Source organism: Ischnura elegans, chromosome 3, assembly GCF_921293095.1.
Source record: "Ischnura elegans chromosome 3, ioIscEleg1.1, whole genome shotgun sequence".
NCBI lineage: Eukaryota > Metazoa > Arthropoda > Insecta > Odonata > Coenagrionidae > Ischnura > Ischnura elegans.
The window spans coordinates 48,810,050-48,824,224 of record NC_060248.1 but is presented as its reverse complement, the minus strand read 5'-3'; the positions used below and the strand labels follow the sequence as shown (position 1 = coordinate 48,824,224).

Here is a 14,175-nt window from a genome sequence, read left to right as displayed (position 1 = left end):
CAAAAGTTGTAAACGGGGGGAATTTTAGAGAGGAAAAGGGTCATGGTGTAAAGCCGGTCGTCCACGAAGTAACGCGACAACGCCTTCGCATATAGTAATTTTTAAACGGTCAATTACGCGATGCAAATTGAGCTGCGCGCTAGCGCCACTAAAAAGGGATGTCAACAAATCAGCATTCATATTATTTAGGTAAGTAATTTAGTTATTTCATAAATGCATAATTTTTTACTTAGCAGACAGCTCTCGTGTTATATTTTGCGATGGTGGAAAAAGATCTAGCGCCGGCTTTGCAAGTGACACCTACGATTTACGTACGCTACGGAAAATTCTGGGAATAAATAATACCTATTAACATATTTATAATTAGAAAGAAAGAGAGGATTGGATTAAAATAATTTTAAAAATAAATGTGCTTTATGACAATCAATTATATTTAATATATTGAATAACTTATTAAATATTTTTATGTAATTTTGTACGTATGTACTTACAGAGTTTTCAATTAATTTTTTTTAAACAATTTACGACATAATTTAATTTTTTATATTCTTGTTACAATACGTAAGAAAAGAGGATGTGGAATCAAAGATCATCTAAGAAGTGAATCTCATTTTATTAAAAAAATCCAGACGCGATTACTCTGTGAAATTTGTTAAGAATGTGTGAAATGTAACGGATAAATTTCTATTTTTCACGGCAGTATGATATTTCGAAGCACTTGGAGACGCAAGACCATAAAAGATATTTAAATACTGCTCTATCTTCCTCCAAAATACAGAAATTTTAAGTAAAAACAATTTATGAAAACGAAGAAAAGAAACTAGCATTAGCAGAAGGATGTATTTCCATTCTATCTTTTATAGTCATTCCTTCAGATCTAAGGTCTGTACATCACAAGTTATCAAATCGGTTTTGCAGCGCACATGATACATAAGGCCGTTCAAACAGCTGCTGTTTTGTTGCCCGCAGATGTGGAAAATATTGTCATTAAAATATATTTCTATTTCTACATTACACTGTGCGTCTTCAAATGCTGAACGAATTTTGTGAAAACGCGGAAGTCGCATGTATAAGAAAATACTTGGTTACTGTAAAACGCGCTAGTTACCTCTTTCGTCAGCTGTAGATAGAATTTTTAAATTATACCACACCATGAATTCCTACTTTCTATATCAGGCTTAATGGCCTAGAATTGTAGAGGAGAGTTTTGAAAAAGAATCCTCAAATTTAGCTAGAGTTTAAAAATAAACAATCACCTTTTTTAAAGTGCTATTGAAGTTAATGAGGGAGATAAAATTTTGGTATTCGAAGTAGCGAATGAAGTTTAAAATATCTGAATCAAAAGCGGTCAGAAAGTCAAAGCGGTCGACTAAAATCTCTATGACCTTTGACCCCCATTATGACTTTCGGAGGTCAAAATAAATTGTTGTACGGATGAATGAACTGCGTAACCGACTTTGGCACCCTTCAAAACCTATGGTTTGACACGTTGGTTGTCATGATGGCCAGACATTTAACTCTATGGCCTTTGACCCCCATTGAGACCTCGGTGGTCAACAAATCAACAATACGGATCTATTAACTGAAAAATCGACTTTGGCTTCCTTGAAAACACATGGTTCGAAACCTGGGTGTCACGATGGCCGGACGTTTACCTCTACGGCCTTTGACCTCCGTATTAACCTTGGAGGTCAATTAGTGAATAATACGGGTATTTGGACAATATCAATGACTTGGGTGCCCTATAAAATCCATGGATCGACACCTTTGTTGGTATGCTATTCTTTTTGCCACCCTTATGACCTTGACGGTAACCTTACTTGGTCAACGGTTTAATTTTCGTAAATTTAAGTGTTTTTTTTCGGGTTTCTTGTGTCCGAAAACCCAAGAATTGACATTTTTGGTCAATGAAATTTAGACATTTTTCAATCTCGATTTTTTTGGGTTTCCGAGACAATTCGACTCGAAGAGGAGACGGAACGGAAAGACGGAAGGGAAACCTCAGTTATGACGAAAGGGAAACCTCAGTTATGACAAAAATGTCACATTCCTCATAACGTGATTTTCTCATTAGTTATCAATTAAAAAAACACGAAGTATTCCGCCTACTTTTCATGAGTTGGTGACGTCATTAGTGTTCCATCTCATTCATACGTTCAGAGATAACCGCTAATTGAAGGAAGGAGTCGCTCACTGGAATGTAAATAACTTTGATCCACGTGGAACCGATGCGCAAAACGGAGGAGTTGCGGAGAAGCAGTGGCACGCTCGGCAGGAGTTTGTGACGTCATCAACTTATTCGCGAAAGGGTTAGACTGCCGCTTTTACGTCGCGAGAAGAACGTGAATTAGGCGACTCGACGGATCGAAAAACGAAATATCACTGGTCTCTCTATTTTTCAAGCCATATCACAATCGACATTTAAAAAAATTGATGAATGACTCCATTCATTGAAAGTACGGAACTAATTCCAAATTTTCCAACGAACATCGTTAACAAAAGCCCACCAACACCATCCATACATCCACGGCAGCCCGTTTTTCCGATCTCAAAATCGTCCACAATGCAAGGCCTATTAAACAATAATTTGTATTAACGGGAACGTTGGAAAATTGTTGAAATAAAAAAATAAAGCTTGTAGCCTGTAGCAGACATCTTCAAATAAAAATCATTAGCAAACGGCTGCTATTGCTAAAAGAAAAACACAGAAAGAGAAGCAAAAGAAAATGCGCAGGAAACTTTGTATCTGACTCAGACACTGCTATTGATGAGAGAAAGGTTTGTGAAGACGAATTAGAAAGTGAGTTATTTTTAACGGAAATGGGTAAAGAAACCACTTTCTATTAACGAAGACACCGGATAAGAGGGAGAAATGTGGTATCGGTGCAATACTTGTGAATTAAGGGCACATCAAGAATGTTCTAGATGGAACACTCCTGAGGGGTATTTATGTAACATGTGCTTCGGAATTCAAATTTAACTTAAGGTTCTAAAAGCTCATAAACTTATGTAAGCCTATTGGCAGTGCCCTTAAAATTTTCAGCCTTTTTTTACCATGGAAAGATATTTTTTTAACCATTGACTTCATATTAAGTCCATATTTCCGTTTACTTTTTTGTGATTTCTTAAATGCGGAATTATTTAATATAATAAACATAAATATTTCAGTTTAACGTGCCTAAGTCATCTAAAATCCTCATAATTCTTATTTTACAACCATTTAGTAGGACATGACATTAGCGACTGCTGTTACCCCAGGATATGGGTAATACAGGTATTTCTGTAACTGAACTGGTTAAAGCACTCGATCGGAAATCGGTGGATCCGGGTTCGAATCCTTGTCAAAGCTAATGATTTTCTCTGTGGACTTTTCGCACAATGTGTGATCTGCGGGTGATATCGTAAAGTTAGCACCGTGGCTATTACCCGTATATTCCCATTTGCTTTAGGTATTTGAATGTATGTGATAATGAAAATGCTGAATAGACTGATTGTCTAAAAATATGGTGACTTCTCTTCGGATAACTTCGATTACTATAAATTCGAATTAATGGTTGAACTATTACCTGATTTTGGTAGGTGATAAGAGTATTAAGATGAAAAAAGGTATCCTACCTGTATGGACGCAATCTCCAGGGTTGGAGCGAGGAGGTGGCCTGGTGTTCTGGCCTGGGAAATGAATTTTAAGTATAAGATTAAATGCAACAGAAGATACAGCAATTTACCGAAGCACCATCACGTATGGCCAAATTGATACTGCTTCATTGATTATTCTCAACCAATATGGGGGCATCCATTAATTACGCGAGGCGTTTAGGGCGATCTAACCGATTCTCAACTAATCTCACGTGCCGGAGAGTGGGGGTGCGGGCAAGTATTACGTAATTTTTTTCCGCAAGAAACAGTGTACAATTGCGATCTCAGTTATCTTAGAAACTACTTTTAACTGATCTCAAATTGTTATTCTAGTAAACACAACTCAATTAAGCACATATTACCGTATTTACACCGAAAATACACCTTTAGAACAATCTCTCGTGACATTAGAGGAAAGGGGTGGGGGTCGAGCCAAATACTTATCACGATATCTCACCAAGGGGGGATGGTAGGGAGTGTAAAAATCGCCTCACGTAATTAATGGATGGACGCTATGGTGATTTTCCGTTCCTAAAAAAATTAAATCAATGCGTAAATTATATTAGAATATATATACGTGATAGTGATTATATAACCATGTATATATTTGGTGTAAGAATCAATCGCTTCCGCCTCATCATTGTTTTGTCGCAGTTTTTAATTATTTATCACTGTTATTAATATCAAAATCGATGAAAGAATTAAATGTGTAAACCTTACTTGTCTCTAAAAATTATAAAAAGCCTTTTATGAGCAAAATTTCCAAAGGAAGTCGTTAAACCATCTCAAGAATCGAATTTGTCTCTCACAATTCCTGTCATGTAATCTGGCAGTTACGCCTCTAAGCCAATAGTCATAAATTTTATTTGCCAAAAGTTTTACCGTCCATTTTGCTACTACCATCGTTTGTCTTCCCTCCCCTTTCCCCCCCTAGAAGCAAAAATCGGAAAATCAGTACCTACTGAATTGAAACGAAAGCATTCAAGACATTTTCATTAAACCCACGAAAAATGATATGTATTTGTATAAGATATGTATCTAAAATAAAACTATTTTTTCAAGGAAATAATCTCATAAAGTAATGTCACAACTTGGTTTGCCCCCCGCCCTCTAGACTATGGCTTGCCCCCCCCCCTCCCCTAGACTATGGCTTGCCCCCCTAGTTATGGTCCTGGGTACGCCTTTGGTACAAAACTATTCGAATCCCGGCTAAGTAAAATATTTTTTTAATGGCGAACTTCATCCTTTGGTGTATTTAACTTTGCACCCGTGCGCGTGACTGCATACAAAGTCACTTGTTTCTGCAGTGCTTTGACATTCGTCGTCGCCGACCAGCGACAAAATAGGGGGTTTTCACTCCTGACAGTGACTAAGTAAGCACGACCCTCGCCACATGTGCCACAGTGTGGACTTGTGACTTCAACATCTTGTTCGAAAAACCCAATGAGGTAATGAGCACACAAACATGACAATAGCGATTCTTTAGTACTTCACGAAATTCACTTTGACGACATTCCAGTGCAATCAGTACATTAAACGGCTTAGTATTTAGTGTACTATGCAAAGCCCTTAGAGGTGGAGCCGAAAATACGAGATGAAGGCCGACATTTGTTGTCAGGATATTAAAAAGGAAATAGTATCAGGTGTATGGCAGGAGTTTCCTAAATAAAAAAAATCCGTAACGTTTTGACGATTGTTATCGATAACAACACGGCTTCAAAGCGGGGAAAATACCATTATCCTGCCTAGTTTAACCCAGTATGCTTGCAATGTTGCTTCTATGTAATATCAATAACGCATTCATTTTAAGCTCTATTAAGGATATGTTTAAACTACGTGGTATTTTATGCTGTATGGTAAATGGCAAAATGTATAGCAGCCAAAATAATTATACAGGTGATTGAACAATCTACGGCCGTTTAACAGTCGAAAGAAAATAAATTCCCCAAGACCGCACTCTTTGCTGAGCAAAAAGGTGGGGGGCTGGGAAGTTAGAAGGATGACAGAGAGGTCCAACAATTTAAATACACAAAAATAAAGCTGAAACACTATGAAACAATCAATCGCATAAGCTCACTCACGCACCTAGAGGATTTGCTCCAAGGAACAAAGGTCGCAATCACACATACACTCAGGTTTGCACCCCCTCTCATCCTTTCAATTTCCCACCTTTTTGCCCAGCAAATAGTACGGCCTAGGGGAATTTATTTTTTTCAACAATAATTATAATGATTAAGTAGAAAATTCTCATTTTAAATAAGTGCAAGGGTTAAGAAACAAAAAGTTTATAGGGACAATAAAAAGAGCATATTTCACATACCTTTGGCTGTTCTTGGCGCCATGTTTGGGGCGGGGAGGACCGAGATGTCATGGTCCTAAAATTAAGGAAATATAAAGGTTAAATTATAGTTTTGAATAGCGTTTACTAGCGTAGTATTTTACTTGATAGGTAGCACATATTATCATTAAGTACTTAAAATTTAGAAACACAATATTACCAACCGACAAATTGTAGATTATATAATAATTACAATAGCCATCCAAAATTTGTTATTATTATAAATAAGAAATATATCCTTTTAATAATTTGATGAATAATTCGGGGTTCGAATCATATTTCTTTTTAATAATTCTTAACTTAGTCCAACAATTTAAAGCCAATAAATAGTCATCCATGAAATTATTTTATCTCTCTTTTCATATTATTAGATCAAAGTTTTCCGCTGCCATAAAATTATCCTTAAAATATTTTTGCACGCCCACTCCCAAAACAGAAAACCGCTGAAGACAATCTAATTCGAAGAATACAGCCGATGCAGATGGACACCGACGAGTTTTGAGAAGCTCGAAATTGACACACGTGGAAAAAATTCCTAGAAAATGCCTGAGAACCAAGAGGTCATAAAGATTATTTTATTTGGAAAAAAAACGCAGCTAGCACTGAGCAGGAATGCAATCCTCGCGTGAACCCTATGCGGATATTATCTTGTCATTAGTGTGTGAATCCATATTCCTTTGCTTGGCTGTGTTTCGCGATCTATCCAGTTTTCACACTCGCCATACTATCGCTGTTCATATCGACGAAATATCTTGTGTCTCAAGTATGGCTATTTGATTCACATCATGTCATGAAAGGATAACCTAGGCATTTACGTGGCCCCTCCGCCCCGTGGATCATACGCTGCCCAATGGGTCCGGGAAAACTTTTGAAAAATGACATGCCTGGAAATACATTTTGCATCGTTTTTGCATTTTAAATTTAACTTTGAGCTGATGCAGTTATTGAATACCAAAAATAGGCAATAGTTTAAATTTTTTTTATTTCTCTGAGGGCTTGGGGGTTGTCTATCCCCCCCCCCCCCATAGTTACACCACTGCGGTAGAATATAATTCACTAAAACTTTGATCGAAGGTTGGTAGATTTTCTTAAAAGAGGCGTTAATGTAGGCTTATGTCCACAAAAAATCATCATGTTCCGGGTTCAAAGTAGTGAGGCATTCACCGAGTTCATATATTGGCGATGGCAGAGATTTTTCAGAGACTGCCTGACCTCTCCTCATCGGAGTGCTCATCGGAGGCCACTTAAAGCTCACAAGGAGACATCGCCAAAGTGATGTTTGGGATCTGGATGTGGATGTTATTTTCTGAAACTATATAGGTAAGGCAGAAAAAGTGTCACGGCTTTCTTCCACATATGCCCGGGTTCGAGAGATGCTCGCTTGTAAAGATTTCGCGCAGCATCACATCCATTGAGTAATCTCCATCTCTCAAATATGGCCATGGCGGTGTGGTCTAGGGCGCTAGTTATTAAACCTGTATAAAGTGTCTAGGGACCGAGTCCCAGTGTCGGAAATAGTTTTTCTCTCTTCTAATTTTTGAAATCACCCATTCGTTTTATTTAGTTACTTCACGATTTTTTAAATTTAATATCAATTTTTGACACTTTGACCGTGACACTTTTTCTACCTTACCTATATAGTTTCAGAAAATAACATCCGAATGTAGATCCCGAAAATCACTTTGGCGATGTCTCCTTGTCAGTACTGTCGGATGGAAATTCAAACCGTGGTCTCCTCGGCGCCTTTTGTCAAGATCAGGCTAATGGCAAAGCCGAGTTTCTCTCAGCCTTTCTTTCCCCACCCTTCCCTCATAGCGCAAATGATTCAGCTACAAATGAGGTGGGTGAGACGCCAAGGGGTACAAGTGATTTTTTTTCAGAACAGAGTTTGGTGGAGAAATTTGGTAAAGAAAACAAACGTGATCGACTTGATATTTAGAGGAGCATTTCAATTTCCCCTCGATGTCAGCACAAAACGGAGACTCACTTTAAAGTACCCCTTGGCCATCAAGTTTTTGCTTACTTTTTCTATCACTTCAAGGGCATACCCAGGATCAAAACTAGAGGGGGACATGCCATGGTCGTACAAGTTGTAACAAAGCAAAAGTTAAGGAAACAAAAATAACAGCGCTTTATTAATTTTTCAAATAATTTGATCGAAACAATATTTCTATTTTAATTATATATGTTATATATCAATTTTCTTGAATTAAAAGAAAATTTGTTCAAAATTTTCGATTTGAACTAAATTTACTTTCGCTTCTGGGGGGGGGGGGCAGCTGCCCCCTGCTCCCCCTCGCTTGGTACGCCCATGTATCGATTGCTGTACCTAATTCTGTTTAGCACTCGAAGACAGCGGCGCAGCCTGGAATTAAAGTTAGGGGGGGTTTATGCGCAACTAATTCAGGGGGTCTGGGGGTTATAGAATACCCGCCACGAAAGTGGGAGGTGCGGGGGCCCTCCCCCAGAAAAAAAATATGATTAATGGTTCAAAACAGTGAGTTTAAAGGGTTTCTGGGGGATATTTCATGTATCCTTACATTATTCTACGAGTAATATTTATCCAATTAAGTAAAATGGATTTAACTTTAAAATTTCATTTGAGCTCTCGGGTGGGGGGGGGGAGGGGTTTCCCCAAAACCCCATCGCCACTTCTACGCCACTGCTCGAGGAACCTGATTTGTCATATTGACGGGCAACCTGGCTATTTTGATGATTTAATTAGCACGTTTATGCATTCGAAATTCCTTGAAAATTACATTTTGAATTAAAATAAGCATCATATCTGCCATAATGATTGACGTGTGGTAAGCTAAGGCAGGCGAGGCAGGAGGGACGTAACCGCTGTACATTTTTAATTTTTAATTTTAAAATTATTTGTAACAAATTACTCAGTTGTATTGAAAAATAAGGAAAAGGTTATGTGTAATGAATTTATCTAATAATTTTAACAGAAACGAAGAAATATTTTAAATGATTACCACACGCTAAAATGACGGATATGGGTCCATCTATGCAGCGACCCCGGTCCTTCTCGAGTTAGAACAAAATCCCACCCCCTACTCTCTCCTTCTCATTCCCTCGACATACAAATCCAATAAACTCGAGGCATGTCAGTGAGAAAAAAGGACAAGAAGTATTCGTCCATCATTGAATTTTGAAGCTGTAGGCCATACTATACTCGCACTGGGGATTGGTCCCACGTCGTAACATTTTGAAGCCCGTGGATTTTACATGTATAGGTTGTGAAAAGCCAAGGGCTTTTGATTTGTTTTAATAAAACATTTCCTAATCCGAAAAAGAAATTCAGGAACAGCTAAATGACATCACCTTTTAAGCAGGCATGGTAAGTGAAACGAAACGAAAATATTTCGTTTCGACCCGGAGGGAAACGAAAATACTAGGCTTAGGTTTATTTTCGTTTCCGCACGAAATTAAAATCACCTAGGGGTTCAGTTTCAACCCGGGACGAAACTTTACTCCCGGGAACGAAACTAAATTAATCAAAACTCCGCTCCTCATAGTTAAGTTTCGATCCCAGAAGTTGAGTGGAGGGGGATCAGAGAGAATAGTTTCGACCCATGAAGTTTGACATGCATGTAGAGAGGTTAAACATATAAACTGCCAGTTTGCGTTCACCGTTCCCCTGTTAGTAGTAAAAATTCGAGTGCACCATGCATTTAATGGCGGTAGCCGAACCTCTACTTCATTCAACCACACTTCGTACTCGGTGTGTGGGTCGAAACTTAACTGTTCGAAGGTGAAGCACGTGTTTCCTCCGGTGCCAAACATTATCTGTGTTTCGTTTCGTCCCAGAGTTTAAGTAAAGTTTCGACCCGAAGTAGTTTCGACTCCGATTTCGTTTCGACCCTGAGCAGGGATGCCGACTTACAAAAAATATTGGGGGGGGGGGAGGGGGCGGGGGGCATACCGGGGATCTTGCCCCGACAAATTTTATAAGTAGTGAGTTTTAAGTTTTTTAAGCATTTTAGAAGAGTAATATGATCAACATTAGAACCCTGATAACTCGGATCTCGATATTTGGATATTACGGGGAAAATCGACAAGCCCGACACATTTTTTTCCTCACAACGAATTTTTGAGGGGGCTCAGGCCCCATGGAGTCGGCGCCACTGACCCTAACTTTAGCTCCCCGGGATTAAATTCATTTCGTTTCGTTTCTACATTTCGCTCCAGGGAACGAAACTATTGAAAGTTCACTGGTCTTGCCATTCGTTTCGTTTCACTTACCATTCCTGCTTTTAAGCAAGACTAGATAAAGAGCTTAATAAAAAGGCTGAATAGTTGGGGCTCGAGAAAAACGTACGGAATTCTTTTCCACGGAATCAAATACGACAGCCCTAGTTCTAATCGGGCCCGAGTCCCTGGAGGGAAATATTTCCCGAGGAATACTCGGGCTTGCGCAAAAATATGTCAAAATTGTCCAAAAAATTGTTATTGATCGATCGATTGATTGTTTGCATGCGTTTATTTATCATTGTTCATTTTTTCTTATTGATCTCGTTCTAATAATTTCATTTTTCTCTTCACGCAAACAATATTCTCAGCTTCCAGCATTACACATGCGCTATTTTAAAATTTCATTAGTAAATTAGCTGGTTGGGGCGAGTTTAACTCACAGATACAGAAACGATCACGCAAGAGAGATATTTTGCTGTGCGGATGTTTAGGCATTTGTTGTTTCCAAGAATATTCGAGATAATTCCGGACGTTTTAATAAATTCTGGTTGGGATTATGCAGTTAAATATCTCTAATAAGCACCTTATTTACTTTTAACATTTTTTTGCCCGCGGCTGGTGATTCAACAACCTCTGCCACACGCCTATAGTGGCGGTTTGCTGTGTAGTTAGTAAATGCAGACTACTTAGCGAACCAACATCAAGAGCTATGAGTTGATAACTGATGGTACCAATGAATGTGTAAGTATTCACGAATTTTATATCTCGATGTGATGGTAATGCATGGTATCCCGTGAGATTGGATAGGGCTGGGGCTTCAAAGTGTTCAAAATACTCATTATTGCCACGCAAAAGATGATTCACTCACCTCTTGATGGAGGCCGGCTGCGGGCCTCAAGCGGGACCGTCTCCATGGGGCCCGGCCGGCGGAAATCGCACCTCCACGGCGAAGGCTGGGTGGCCCGGGTAGACCACCAAGACGTCGAGGGGGGCGACTACCTCTACCCTGCGGATCACCCACTGCCCTTCGACTTCCTCCGCAGTAATTCGCAAGTGGAAGTTGAGGTAGCCGATCCCCTCGACGCCTTGAAAGGCCCTCGGGATGTGCCGTGGAGGGTCCTGGCCCACAACTGGGCCAGCATCACCCGCCCCAATATGGTGTCGCTCAAAAAGCCAACCCGGGACGATTTCTTCATCTCCTTCGCCCTCCATCGGCGGATTGGGGGGTGGTGGAATTTCCCTCGCCTCATCTACGGTGCTGAGTCGCTCCGCAACCTCTGCCGATGGAGGGACATCATCCCGGGAGGCCTCCTCGCTCCTTCCGGGCGGATACGCGTCTTGACAGTCGCCCTGCCGTTTTCGCTTGCCTGGAGGGAAATGAAGGATATGAAAGTCCTATAATCTCTATATGAAAACGATCGTCCAAGGGTAGGTGGATGCGAAGAAGGGTAAGGGATGGCCCGTAGGGAGTTACATAGGTCAGGTCAGTGGCGTAACGATGGGGGTGGTATGAGCGGGATAAATTCCTCCACGAAGGGGGATAGATTCCCCCAGCCTCAGAGAAATAAAAAGAATATTTAAAACCATTGACTAGTTTTTCCGTATAATAACTGCATCTGCCGTGAGTTAAATTTTTAGCATAAAATGATGTAAAATGTACTTCCAGGCATGCCATTTTTCATAATGGCATGCCTGGGGGGGAGGTCGCGCCCCCTCAGGCCTAACCCTTCCCCCACTCCCAATGCATATTCCTAGTTACGTCACTGGGCCAGGCTCTTAAGGATGCGAAAGGGATAAATACGCTACTATGAAGTAAAAAATTTATATCCAAGGGCGTAGTCGGGGTGGGGGTGGGAGAAGTCTCAGGGGGCACGTGCCAACCTACCAAAAGCATTTCATATAAGGAGGATAATATTAACCTATAAAAAAATATATTCTGCTCCACCAATATATTTTAGCAAAAAAAAGTTTCCCGACGACCCATGAATTGCTTAATTTTAACGTCCAAAATAGCATAAAATGTTATTTTTAGAGATAAAAATGTTCAAATATTACCCCCCCGGGTCGTGCCCCCCTAACATATCGTCCTGAATACGCCCCTGGCTATTACAATATACATATTACCATTATTACACAGGACTGCTGGTAGTTCATCAACTAAAATTGAGGAAAGGACACTCTAGCGAGTAATTGATTTTTTTAAATGATTAGTTCAACCTTTCCCACATTCATTTCCAATCAAAAACGAATTTATGAACCTCATATCAATTAAATTGCATGCAAACATACATAATCAGCTAAGAGTTGCAGATTAAATTCCTATTTTATGCATTTCTCGTTGTATGTGACTATCAATTCAATTCAATCAGGTCTCGGGCATAGGTTATATGCGATTTAAGAACACATTAGGCCTTACTTCTTCTTTGATTAGGATTCTTATTTAATAAGACACTATGGATACGCTTCGTCGCAGTAATTGGCCCTCGCAGAAATTAAGCGAAAGCGATTTCGCATAACGAAGAGAACGAGAGCATGAACTCTGCGCTTCAATTCAGGAAGCACGCCATCGAACCGAACTCATCAGGTTTAAGATCCCGAATATTGTTAAGTTAATTCCGTTCTGAGGGATATTACTCCCAAAATTAAGACTATACGCCACTTTTTGTGCATTAGCCCTCGAAAACTGTCGAATCCTTCGAGGACCGACCAGCCAAGGGATGCATGATGATTATATCCAAGTGGTTGCTAGGCAATATCCTTTCCGCCACGTATTTCAATTAAAATCAGCCAATATTTAGTGGATTTAGGTCTAAAAATACTATCCTACAATGGTTATGACACTTACGGCACAAGCACTGGCCCATGCTGGACTTCAAGTTGCTCAATTAACAGCTTAAAAGCTAATTTCAGTTGTCAAACGTCTGCTCTCGATTGCTCTGAATGCATTCGTATGAGGAATAACAATAGTCCCGTAGTAACGGTTGGCGTATGGTTTCGAAAGCATTGTTGCTCCGGAACCGTCGCAGGTGAAGCATTGCAAATGCAATAATGAATTACTACGTGATATGCAACTGAATTTTATTTTCTATTTATGATTATATGATAAATTAAAATTACAACTAAGTGGCCAATTCATACGTTTTTTAGTGCTTCTAAACATATGAACGGCATTGAAATGTGTTGATGATTTATTTATTTTTTCATTTTACAACGGTCTATTATCGAAAACTGTGGATAGTGGAAATTGTAGAAAAGACTGCCGTTATATCGTTAGTTGCTCAAGCGGTAAGTGTGAGTATTCTTTACATGTTCCGTCTTGTACTGAAATTTTCAAGACAAGGTTGAGATCCCTTTCCAATTTAAGAGCGCAACGTAATGAATTGGGCATATCCCAGACAGCACACTGGTAACGGTATACATATACCGTAAGTATACCAGGTGTATACTGTTTCCTTGAGAAACTGTATACATGTTTTAGATTCTAAGTATACATAAACAGTATCCTGAAGCGTATACGTATACAGTATACGAAAGGTATCTGTATACCTTTCATATACTGTATACGTATGTGCTACATATGGAAACAGTATCTGAGAGGTATATGTATACCTTTCATATACTGTTTCCATATGTAATCTCAGTGGCGGATGCATATGGGAGGCGCGCCCCCCAATCCTTTCCTGGCCGCCCGCATAACCAAACATTGCAGGACTACAATTTTAACTTTTTTATGTCATAAGATGGCTTTGTATTTCATGTGCGTATAATCAGTTCAAATAACACTTTCTTAAACTTTGCATGTGACTTGATTATTTTTTTAGGATAAAAGCAAAGGTTGGTCAAGATATCTTTTGCGCCCCCCTCTAGAGTTTTTTTCTGTATCCGCTACTGTGTAGCCATTAGTAAACAATTAGTGCCCTTTAAAGGTTACTCTGTCCGTATACTATTTCCATATGTAGCCTTCAGTATACACAGCGTCCTTTCCAATGGACTAAAACCTT

General features: G+C 39.4%; 1 protein-coding gene across 1 annotated transcript; it reads right to left on the bottom strand.

Moving 5' to 3' along the window:
• Positions 1–3,619: 3,619 nt before the first annotated feature.
• On the bottom strand, positions 3,620–13,102 carry LOC124155742. Its single transcript, XM_046529809.1, has 4 exons — positions 13,020–13,102; positions 11,043–11,541; positions 5,957–6,011; positions 3,620–3,669 (listed from the first exon to the last, which is right to left on the bottom strand). Exons 1-2 carry the CDS (start codon positions 13,036–13,038, stop codon positions 11,069–11,071), a joined length of 492 nt encoding a protein of 163 aa, XP_046385765.1. The 5' UTR covers positions 13,039–13,102; the 3' UTR covers positions 3,620–3,669; positions 5,957–6,011; positions 11,043–11,068.
• Positions 13,103–14,175: the final 1,073 nt, after the last annotated feature.